The sequence below is a fragment of the Staurois parvus genome, unplaced genomic scaffold (genome assembly GCF_062004578.1).
Source record: "Staurois parvus isolate SC_StPar_1 unplaced genomic scaffold, SC_StPar_1.0 ptg000048l, whole genome shotgun sequence".
NCBI classification, from domain to species: Eukaryota; Metazoa; Chordata; class Amphibia; order Anura; family Ranidae; genus Staurois; species Staurois parvus.
The window spans coordinates 2,834,887-2,847,484 of NW_028317844.1; the positions used below are offsets into that span (position 1 = coordinate 2,834,887).

The 12,598-nt window shown below is 40.6% G+C and overlaps 1 protein-coding gene across 3 annotated transcripts in view; it reads left to right on the forward strand.

Moving 5' to 3' along the window:
* WASF1 (WASP family member 1) overlaps positions 1-12,598 on the forward strand; it is a 131,142-nt gene that overhangs the window by 58,021 nt on the left and 60,523 nt on the right. For all 3 annotated transcript variants that reach the window (XM_089664678.1, XM_089664673.1, XM_089664686.1), the window contains exon 2: positions 3,859-4,019. In XM_089664678.1, coding sequence (XP_089520804.1) covers positions 3,887-4,019 — 133 coding nt within the window. In that variant the 5' untranslated portion in view covers positions 3,859-3,886. The remainder of the gene's footprint in view (positions 1-3,858; positions 4,020-12,598) is intronic.

Genomic DNA, 12,598 nt, shown 5'->3' on the forward strand with positions numbered 1-12,598 from the left:
TCCCCTCCTTCATTTGGCAGTTTGCTTAGACAGCGAGCTGGTGGATGTGTAGGATTTGGCTTCAGGAATTAATTTGTAGAATCAAAAAATGCTCACAACTAATAAGGCATAAACACCAACCAGAGTAATTTTCTACTATCCCTAAAAGAATCATATTCTTCCAACCATTGTTGTAGTCTTTATTGTTAATATAAATAAGACATACATTTCCAAAATGTAAGGTACTCAACAGGGGTGGACTGACCATTTGGAAACTCGGGCACTGCCTGAGGGCCCGGGGTCAGTAGGGGGCCGCATGAGATGCCCCTGGTACATTTTTCATAGGCTTTTTTGAGTTTGGGCAAGGACACAGTGGCCCCATGATCCCCTACTGCCCGGGGGCCCCATGAGTTGTCAGTCCGCCCCTGGTACTCAATTAAATGGTTTCAAGTACATTACTAAATTACAGCTTTGACCTAAGGCAAGACCTAACGTCAAAACGTGGAACCATTACCATGGCCCTTGGTAGAGACAATGTCACTGTTCCCTTCATGGACAAGGTAATACTGTGTCTTTAAGGAAAAGAGAAGAAAGATGGCTTGACGTTGTGAGAAGAAAAAGGTCACGTTGTGAAACTTTCAATGAATAGCAGTTTTCCTGAATGACTATATAAGATGCATTTTGCTCAGAGTATGTTTAAGTAGTAGTAAACTCTGTGTTTTTAGTTTGAGATGCACATTGAGCACAATAACATATACATTCCTTAGTAAACTATTTGCAAAATTATTACCCCAGCACTTGCACTTTACAACTTTCAGTGCTGCTGGATGGGTGGACTAGGAGGGGAGTACCTGTTTCCACTGATGCACACAGCGTAGGGCGACACAATTCTAGTCCCTACATCCAAGGATGGATCCATAGGATGCTATAAGAGAAATAAGCCACCTGAAACAGGATACCTGGGATAGCCATCGTGACACCAGCTTAAATTAGAACATAGACAAGGATTAAAGGTGAAAAAGTTTATATCCGTGTTTAAATCAACTACTAAAAGTGCTTACAAAAAAAACTCATGGTTGAATATCACTTTATCCAGAACAATGCCTGTGCTGACTGCTTTCTGTTGTATTTTTTCCAACTATATTTGAGGATTGCAAAATGACTTCCCTCAATGTCTTTGAAAAGAGGAGAAAAATGTTTGTAGTCCTGTCCTCTGGTGGTAACACTGCTTTTTATCCCCACTCTTTTTTGCACTATACTCTGTATGCAACTGCTTTCTAAAGAGAACAAACTGTGAGAATTTAGACACCTTCTTGTTTTGATACACCTGGAATATATTTACCTGATTTAAACTTTGGTCGGGCTATAAAGTTGAAGTTTAACATGCTTGTAGTTTGCTTCGTGACTCTTTCCTCCCACCCCATTATCAAATGCTAATTATTATTTTTTTTATCATAAAATGCTTTTTTGCATTAAATACTTAATGGCTGTAAAGGCTGAAGGTTTTTTACCTTCATGCATTATATTCATGAAGGTAAAAAAACCTGTGTGCAGCAGCTCCCCCAGCCCCCTCAATACTTACCTAAGCCTCATCGCAACAGAGACCGTTTACCACCACTTTAACTCCTTCATGATGAAAGTGGAAAAAAAAATCTTAATCCATGAACACGGTTTGGCAACTTTGACATGTGCTAGTAAAATTGTACACATCATCACAACTACTTAGTGCATCTAGGTGCATTATACCTTTTTTTTTTTTTTTTTTTTTTTTTTTTTTTTTTGCTTTTTTTTTTACAAATAGTAATCAATACAATAATGGATTTTAGCCTTATTATCAAAGTAAAACTAGGACAAAATTGTAAAAAAAAGAAAAATACATAATTTAGAAAAAAAATGTAGCTGTACATTTCTTGTGATTATCATGACCTACCACCAAAGAACAACCCAAAAGAAATTCTGCTGCTTCTGACCACCACATACAGTATATGCATATTGTCTGTACCCGCAGTACAGCCCAGAAACAATAGCGCACATTGTTTTTTTTAATCCTATACAACCTAAAACACAGTAGCACCAATACTAAATTAAAAAAAAATGTATTATACCTAAATACTAAATATTAGATAATGCACTAGGTGTTTTTTCGCCCTCTCTGTTTGGGTTTTGGGTAGCTCACAAGTGCCTTTATAGTCAATATTTTCCACCTTTCTTAGTATGATATTCTTTTTTTTTTTTTCTCTTCTCCAATCTAACTCTTAAGTGCAGATTTGAAACCTTGTCATGTAGCACCATTTGTCTAAGAAAACATATTGTGCAGATATTCTACTGCTGTAAAGCAAACATGTGTCCTGCTATATTATTGTACTACAAAGCATTAGCCTTTTGTATTCAAACACACTTGTTCGTTAATACAGCATTTTCTGCATCAGAAAGAGCTGCACTGTGTTGGCCATTGAACATCTCTGCTTTTTATTCAATGCAAGTCTTCAGATACAGACAGTACTTGTCTTTGAATAAAAAATGTAGCCTTTATTTTAACTCTTTTGCTTGTCTGGGATGATCATACTGTACTATATTATAACACATGTATTGTATATTGTGTTGTCAGGCTCACATGCTTGCACACTAGAGCTCTGTTTTATTGTAAGTGCTCCTGACATAATGTATTATTTAATTATCATCAAGTTTCCGCCGGACAAAGCAGCAGACAGTGTAAATCTCATATGAAAGAAAGTACTGCTTGTTGGACTTCCCTTACACTGCAGTGTCTAAGAAAGGAAGTCTTATCAATTTAGAAGGCAACTTGCATATCAATTGACTATGAAAGAAATACAATTTCAATGCTTCAGTTGTAACTGTAGAACCTATAGCTACAGTGTGTGGTATTTTCAAAGTCATCTTCACATTCTTTTATACGTCAAGAAAAACTATTATTTTTAAAAAATCAGCTATACGGGAAAATACCTTTTTATCTGAATTATTTCCACAATTTGGGTAGAGAGGGGTCCATCTTGGGGTTTTTATAACACTTTAGAACTTCTAAAAGATCTTCCCCCACCCTGATACAGAATTGACCAAACAAATTCATCTTTTCAGGAAAACTTCCATTCTTACCTGCTGAATTGTATTCTTCATGTATCCCCATTAAAGATCCTTCTGTTTTGCTCATGACACAAAAATACAATGCAACCCCCCTAGGGATTTTATGAGCAATTTACTCTTGCAGGTGTCATTGGCCAATCAAGTCATACACAGTCTTTAACAGCCATGTCTGTAAGACCAGGTGATTTTTTTTTTTCCTCTTTTTGTCAATGTTCTAGGAAGCTGTAAATACCAGGATTGAATCTAATGCTAGGTAAACACTATCGGTTTTCTTTTCTTTCAACCCAGTGGGCTGGGTGCCTGCTGAGCTGTTGTGCTCTGACAGGTGGACCGCTTCCCCACCAGAACATGCTGGACAGGTCTCGCAGCCATTGCCTGCCAGCACTGATCATGCTGGTTTTCCAGTATGCCCGTTCTAACAGAAGCTGTCCAATAGGTTGGCGTACAAATGGGCTGAATGTCTTCCGGTTTCTGTTGAACCGGCCAGTATTTGGCCCTTGTCTACAGGGCTTTACTGCCCATCAAAAATGTAAAACCCATTGGGGGGAAATTTACTGAAACTGGAGCAAACAAAATCTGAAGCAGCTGTGCATAGTATTTAGCTTCTAGCCTCAGCTTATTCAATAAGGCTTTGAAAGTAAATGGTAGGAGCTAATTGGTGGCCCTGAACAACTGCTTCAGATTTTGTCTGATCTAGTCTTTGTAAATTCCCTTCACTATTGTTCCAGTTCAAGGTGTTTTAATGTCATACATTAATCTTCAGATTGTCTCTTATAGGTGAGAGGATATCCCACTTCATCCAAGGATGCCACTTGTTAAAAGAAACATCGATCCCAGGCACCTGTGCCACACTGCTCTTCCAAGGGGAATCAAGAATGAACTGGAATGTGTAACAAATATCTCTTTGGCAAATATTATTCGACAACTAAGTAGTCTGAGTAAGTATATTTTTTGTTTTTTTTTCCTTGTGCAGATTATATACAAAGCCCACTATTTTTTGGATTTCTCTGCTACTTTATTGTTTTTGTAACGCTTACTTCCAGCCAAAGATTTTATTTATTTTTTTAGTTATGGATACAGTGGGATAGACTTTACATTTTTGCTATGTTCTTATTGCTCTCTGTGACCCTATTGGAAAGATTTTTTTTTTTCCACTTTCTGTCATTTGCAAGATAGGAAGGGTACAGCAGTCAACAAAAGAGGAACACAAGCCATAAAAACACTGTCAGAGAGTTTTAAACCTTCCCCTCTCTAATATTAATGTGTTTTTTGGCTGTGTCCTTGTTGGAGAGATTTCCCGGCACTTAGGGCTCTTTTAACCACTTGAGCTCCAGAAGGTTTTACCCCCTTTGTGACCAGGCCATTTTTGCTATTCTGCTCTCTGCTACTTTAACTGGCAATTGAGCGGTCATGCAACGCTGTTCCCAAATGAAATTTTATATTTTTTTCACATAAATAGAGCTTTCTTTTGATGGTATTTGGTCACCACTGGGTTTTTTATTTTTTTTACATAAATGAGAAAAACAAAAATTTGGGGAAAAAACAATATTTCTACTTTCTGATATAAAACATATCCAATAAAATAATCAAACTGTTTCATAAATTTAGACCAAAATGTATTCTGATATATTCCAATAAGTGTAAATTAATTAGTGTATGCAAAAGTTGTAACGTCTACAAAGTATAGTGTATATACTAGAATTTACGCAGCTATAATGCTATACTGGTAATGGCAGTGATCAGTGACTTATAGTGGGACTGTGATAGTGTGGCGGGCAGTCTGGAGTTAGCTGACGCTGACTAGGAGGTACACTAACTGACACTGACATCAATAATGACACTAATACAGTGATCAGTGCTAATACTGTACACTCTAACTGTACTAATGACACTGGCTGGGAAGGGTTTATTGCCTAGGGGCAATCAAGGGGTTAATTGTGTGGCTATTAGTGTGTAAAGTGTGTAATATGTGCTGCTTTTTTACATTTACAACTGTTTATTCTCCCTGCTTTGCTGGGAGAATACACAGCCAGATCACTGTTCCCTGTATGCAGAGTTCTGTGTTTTGGAAACAGAACTCTCTGTGTTATGGGACTTAGCCGATCAGCTGATTTCAGCCAAAATGATCGCCTGAAATCAGCTGTGAAACTCGTGCTGTGCCCAGTCATAGCATGGGTCAGCTAGGGGTGCATGCATGGGTCCTGGAAGTTCAGCCGCAACGTACCAGTGCGTCGCCTGGCCTGCTCGTGGCACTCGTCTACAGTACATGTACTGTTGACAGGCGGCAAGTGCTTAAACCTACAATTATGGGCATGCATCAGATTCTTAGAGAGAGAAGTGGCAATTTCCTTCGGCTGGAATCATGGGTGTACATCAATAGATGCGGTCAGGAAGCCTGTATGGAGTGATGGCAGGCTACAAGAGCCACAGCATTCCACCATTGTTCACATGTATCCACACATTTAGTGGCTATCTGCAGTTTAGGGATATGATTGTCCCTGGGAACAGACAGATTGTGTCCAGGGCTGATTATCTGCTGAATGTGCAGATACATGCAAACTACAGCAAACAGCCACAGCTCTTGTCAGCCTGTCATTGCTTTGTACAGGAGGAAAGCAGGAAAGAGGTATTTGGTTTCAGAAACAGTTGTTTGCAACAGTTTTATTGCAGTATTCATTTTTTATTGGGAGGTTTAGTGTGTGTGTGTGTGTGTGTGTGTGTGTGTGTGTGTGTGTGTGTGTTTTCTGGTGACCATTGTCACTGGGACAGTAGGTGATGGCAGATCCAAAGTTTTATGGTTGTCAGTGGAAGAAAAACAGAGGAGAAATCTTCAAAGGGGACACCTGTTTTGGTGACAACTATCTAAGAGCATAGCTCACAACAATTTTAATCAGAGCAGGTGTCCCATTCAGAGATTTCCCCTCTGTTCCTGTTCCAGGAACAACCATAATATTTTTGATTTTCTATCACTTTTTGTCCCACTGATACTGCTCATCAGAATTAGAGAGGGTAAAACATTTAGAAAGGAATGGAGAAGATGGTTTGACTTCAAGACATCCGGAAAATATATGGATATAGTGGGATGCCAAGTGATCTGATACGTGGTAGGAGACTTAAAGGCAATGTCTTGTATGACCGTAGCAGTAACTGGAAAAGGGAAAAGAAAGGTCAGAGGGAAAGAAAGAAAGAAAGAGAATAATAAGAAAAGAAGTGTGGGAAGAGAGAGTGGAGGAGAAAAGGTATAGAGATGAATTGGATTGGCGGAGAGATATGGACTGGGGTGGGTTGTGGAGAGGATGGGGGGTTGGGATGGGAAATTTAGGAGAATTGTTTGTATTGTAGATGTAAATGTTATACGGTGGTATTTTTTGTAATGGAAAATGTAATAAAAGATATAATTTAAAAAAAAGAATTAGAGAGGGTGAACGGCCAGCAGGAATAAACTGCCTGTAAAAACTGACATGGGTTCTAACACGTCTCTGCTCTGTACACCCACCAAAAAAAACTTTTGTGGATATAGTTACAATTTAACAAACAAATTAAGTTCCCACCTGGACATCTGTAAGTGCCGGTTCACATATATGCGCTTTGGATGGTTTTTGAACCACATCCAATCCGCATGATGTGAGAAAACCTTGCTTCCAATGGTTTCTGTTCACCTATGTCCGGTGCACTGGCAGTCCAGATTCAGTGCGATTTGAAAAAGAGTCATGTACAATTTCTGAGCAGTGCATTCAGGTTCAGGTGCGGATTACAAGCTATCGACTTCTTTGGGAACCGTTACTAAACCACATATGTGTGAACAGGATACGATCCTGAGATAATCTTGTCCTGAACCTGATGTAAACCCGACATGAACTGGTGAACAACTATTGTATCAATTAGCTGTGTAACCTGAGCTTCAATCTGCACTGCATATGTGTGAATCAGCTCTAAGGCATGACCTTGTGGGGGAGGTGCAGCGGCAGTAAAAACTCAAATCTTGTCTTGCAGAGACTGCCAACTACAAACAACCCCAGTGGGAGAAAGCTGGTTATGGTAACACTCACAGTTCAGTTCTTGGCAAAGAGTCTGCGGGTAAAGATGTTTTGATAGCCTCTGTCTTTAGAGGGTGGAATGCGACTTGTCTGGTCCCAAAGGGGAGGCTACAGCATAGGATTGCAAGTCTCTCTCTAACCAGTCCCTACTCCTCAGGAACCTTTCCCTGACAGGCAGGTACTCTTACCCTACTCCTAGCCACTTCGCAAAAGGCATGCCAAAACCTGGGGACAGGGACATATAAAGGCTCTGCTGACCCAAGATGGCCATCAGGGGTCACCTGGTTGCAGCGTAACCAACCGTAACATTGTCTTCAGGGCCCAGAAAACCATAGAAAAAAACATGTTTCTCCTGAATTCCTCTCCAGGCTGCGGTACTGCTCTGGTCGAGTGCCACCTGCAGTGGAGACAGCAGACTGCACCTGCCTACAACCTGTTGGCTGCCACAGAAAAGAAAAAAAAATGTGATGACCTGTTCCCCTATTGGTAATCTTTCACTGGGCATCAGAGAACGTAGTGTATTTTGGCACAGCTTCAGACCTTAACTGGAGTGCTCTGGTCACACAAGCATTCTCATTTGGGCATTGGGAGAAGGGAGGGGTAGCACAATGCACACGGTGTACACAATCCCAGCAATGGCTTTTCTCAGGGGACACAATAGCAGTCAAGAGAGACTTTCTGATCTGTTCTTGAATAGCTGATTTAGGAAACTGTCATTGCATGTCTATGTGCACGTTTGGTGTGTATCAGAAATGATCATAGAAAGGTGCACTGGCAGTGTCCGCAGGGAGGAAGCTTGTTGTGTGTACAGTCTGTGCATATAAATGAACTTACTCAGCAGAGACAAATAACTGCAAATAAAAATCAAAGACTTTATAGTTTGACTTTGTACAAAGGTTATTGTGATTTATAGAGCAACAAGCGTAATTTACTGATTTATGCTTCTCTGGTGTAACAAGAAAGGTCCTCAAACAATCATCTTTATGCACAGCTAATTAAAATAACTAATGGTACATTTATTGGAAATATGGAGTGTTTGTTTTAGCTAGGTGCTGCTGACACCATTGTGTTTGCCTTCAGACAAACTCTTAAGTAGTTTGCCTCCAATATGCTAGGTATACAGAATGCTAGCTTTTGTTAACTATTGACAGGGGATTTATACAGATACAATGAGAACCATTCTATGGGAAATATCATGCCCTAAGCACAGGTAAACAAGTGTACACAAATTTTCCAATAGAGAGCTCACTGCTATCAAAATATGTTTACATATTTTTTGCCATCTTAGTAAGACATCCCATAGATCAGACACCAGTAAATGGTGGACCGCGGTCCAGATCCAGACCGATTCACTATTCAATGTGGATCACCACGGTCGCACCATTTAGGAGCCAGTGTTTTCCCCCCATTTCCACCACTGTCACTTTCACAGCAGAGCTGGAGGCAGGACAGTTCTGAATGAAGAGCAGCTACAGCGTAACTCCAGCAGCTCCTGCTCCCACCCTCCATTCAGTGATGCTGTGCCTCCCGATCTCCGCTCTGTGTACCTGTGTAAGGTAGGAGAGCGAATGGGGAGCAGAGGACCTGGATGGATGGGGCGGGGGGGTTTCTGATGTGAAGGGGACAGAGGTCAATTCTTGGGGCCAGGTGTGGGGCGGGAGTAATGTGAAGGGGGCAGGCAGAGGAGGACTCTAGTGTGGGGGGGAGCAGGACACTGCTAGAAGGGGGAGTATTGACATTAAGGTGGGTTGAGAACACTGATGTAAATGAAGGGGAGTGGTGAAGGAATGGGGGGGTTAAGAACACTACTGTGAAGGGGGCTGAGTACACTTCCATGAATGGAAAACTGTGATGCGAAGTTGGGGACTGTGATGGAAAGGGGGGGAATTGTGATATATAGGGGAGGACTGAGGACACTGATGTAATAACAGGATTGTGATATAGGAGAAAGAAGAGCTGTAATGTGAAGGATTTGAGTCATCGCACAAACATGCAGTTTGGACTTCTGCTGGAATGACATTTTTTTTTTTTGATTGGACCTCTATGAATTTTAATTCTATACTCCAGCCATAGATGGCTCATTTTTTTTCATGCAACCAGCAGGTTGAACGGGGAAAAAAATGACTCGATTCCCCCATCCACACATTTGAGGTGGGTGGGGGAATCCTCCCACTGTACCTTTTTGTATTCTGAAGGCAGGGATGTCAGAATACACTATAGCTGGAGGAGCTGATCTAGCATAAATTTGCCAGCAGGATGGATGTACAGAAGTCGATTGGTAGATCACCTTCTGTATAACCACTCTGCCCATACATAGATCTGCTGGTCCCTGTTTAACAAGCTGAATTTCTGCCCATGTATGACTAGCTTAAGTAGATAGATATGTGATGACTATTTTCCAAACCAACTGTTTTCACTCAATTCAGATAAGAGGCTTAATTATAGGTGCCAGCAGACACGTGCTGTGTGGAGAGGATCATCAGTTGGTCAGGTTAGAAAACCAATTGTAGTCCTGATGTTCCTTTTAGAGTCTCCAAACTTTCTAAACAAAAGGCCAGTTTTCTGACCTTCAGGCTTTAGGGGGTCAGACTGTTGTCAGTGGGAGTAGAAAATGCTGTGGCGTCAGTGGGAGTAAGCAATCCCTATCATTGGTTTTAGTGAGAGGAATAATTCTTCATTGTTGGTTTTGAGTGAGAGGAATAATGTCCCATTGATGGGGCAAGGGGGAAGAATGATGCCCTGTTATTGGTGTCAGTTGGAGAAATAGTGTCCCAGGGGCCAAATAAAGTTAATTAAAAGACTGCATCTGATCCCCAGGCAACAATTTGGTGACCACTGCTTTAGAATAACTTCTTTTCTCCTGCCCTTGTCTCCCTCCATTAACCTAAGCTTGTTTTTGCCAGTTTGTCACACGGGCTGGAGTGTAGTTGGATGATGCCTTCCTGTGTTTGTGGGCACCTTTATGATGGCCAATTTTTTATCAAAGTTGACTTCTTTTAAATCCAAAAACAATTGGGATGATCAAGGCAAACAACCATGAGCATTTGCAATGACATTATGTGAAATTAGGATGTGGATATACATCGTCTATATTATGATATAGGGATTGGACAAAATTATGGAAACACTATGTAAAGGAACAAAATCATTACCTAATGTGGTGTTGGACCACCTTTGGCATCCAAGACAGGATGAATTCTTTTGGGAATTGACAAATATAAGTCTTGGATGGTGGATAATGGAATCTGATACCACTCTTCATGCTTAAATCATTCCTGCGCTTGCAGAGATGCCGGAGGCAGAAAACGAGCCCAAACCTTATTCTCCAAAATTGACCATAGTGGCTCTATGATATTGAGGTCCAGTGTCTGCAATGCCCAGGGAGGTGCAAGACTTTTTATGCATGCTTATTGAACCACGATTTGACAACACCAGCTGTGTCTGAGCAATATTGTCTTGGTAAATGGTGCTGTTTTCGGCAAACAATGTCCACACTATGTGGTGCACATGGTTGGCCAAAATTTGTACATAGTCACTAGCTGTGACTCTACCTTTCAAGGTGGTGCTGGGGTCTGCAGAATACCAAGATACGGTTGCCCAAACCATTATTGCGCCATTACCATGCTTTACTGTTGGCACAAGACAGTCTTGTTCGTAAGCTTGGGACGGTGTTTGCCACAAGTAAACACATCCAGTGGTTGGGAACAGTGTGAAGGTCGATTCACTGGACCATATTACTGTCTTTCATTGATCGATAGTCCATGATTTATGGGTGTTGCACCACTCTACTCTTCTGAGCATTAATATCGGTCACTAGTGGTTTGGCAATTGCAGCTCGCACCTGAATGTTTTGCTTGTACAGTTCCCTCAGCACAGTTTTTGTGGACATGGGCTTTGGAAGACTGAGATTGACTTCTGCAGTCATTTCTGCAGCAGTTGTTTTATTATTCCGGGTCACAATCCTGCGCAATGCTTTTTGTCTCTTTTGGTCAGTTGAGCATGTTGACTGTGCTTATACTTATCAGACGACGTTTTCCTGGGAACTGTATATGCCATTATAACCTTTGATACTGTACATTGTTACACCGCAAATATATTGGCAACTTTTATTACAGCAGCACCAGCTAAGCGGGCACCAACAATTTGCCATCTTTGAAACTCCGTAAGCTCTTGCATGATTCCGTATTACTAGCAGCGCACTCAGTGAATGACGAAAGTGAGGCTTCCCAGCTGTTAGCTAGGGGTCTCATCACACAGCGGAAGCAAAAGAATGTTGCAGCACTCTCAATGTTCTGCTTTCATTGTGAAACATGTTGTTTTACACGTGCAAATCATGTAGTGTTTCTATATATTTGTCAAACCCCTGTATAGTTATTGTAAATCTTCTAAAGCCTCCAGATTACTCCCTATTAATCCTGACCAATGGTGTCAGATAACATGAAATAATACAATAATTCCTGTATTGCAAGTATGAATCTAAAGAGGCTTTAAGTAACTCTTTATGGCTAAGATTCTGTAAAATTATATTTGTATGCATTGTAACAGCTATAAGCAATATGAAACCTGTTTGGTTGAGTATGTGGAGACATAATATGTTGTGTATAATTGTTCGGTATTTTATGTCACTGCTGTTAAAGTTCCAGGTCATTTTTATGGTGATGAACACCAGAAAAAAACTGAATCTCAGTTCTGTTGTGTGTCCTCATAGTAGACTGTGCAAATATCATCTGAAGGTGAAACTCTTGAAGGACTAATGTGTGCTGGACACACTATGCATCTAAATTTTACAGATGTATTTTTCCATTGGATTTATGGTATGCAAAATGTGTACCTTATTATGCATACAAGTCAGCAAAGAATCCATCTAAACCTGAACTTGTTTTTCATTTATACTCTGTTAAGCTTTAAAAGTGTTACTATATTGATATATATGTTTGCTTTCAGCAATGTGTTCTACTAAAGAGGTACATATGTTAAGTGCCTTGAATGGAGCAGTTACATGTAGCCACTTTAAAGTCAGTCCAGAGTCACCCCTGCTGCTTTAAGTAGGTTAAATCTTGTAGGTGAGTGCAGAATGAGCCTGCTCTTACAAACCACTGGCCACTAGTTTCTTGATAAAACATTTGGTACCATCTATGCTCAATGAAGGGTTGGCTCACAAGGAGCTTTCCAACAGGTCAAAATGTGTATGCACTTGGTTCATACCATACCTACTTTTTGCAAGCATTGCTTGTATTGATCACATGATTGATATTGAATACTTTGGCGGCATTAAGTAGATTTGGCAAATCTCCAGAACTTAGAGCTGGCCCCATGGCCTAAAGTCGAGCACAGATCACCATAGGCTTTTTGACAAGCTCTGGTGCTGGAGAAAAGCTGACATCAGAATCTGGTAGAGCTCTGGATCATCAGCTGACATTCTATAGCTGCCTATTTGTATGTCTTTTCCCTTGACTGTTGTAATTTTAAGTAGATCTAAA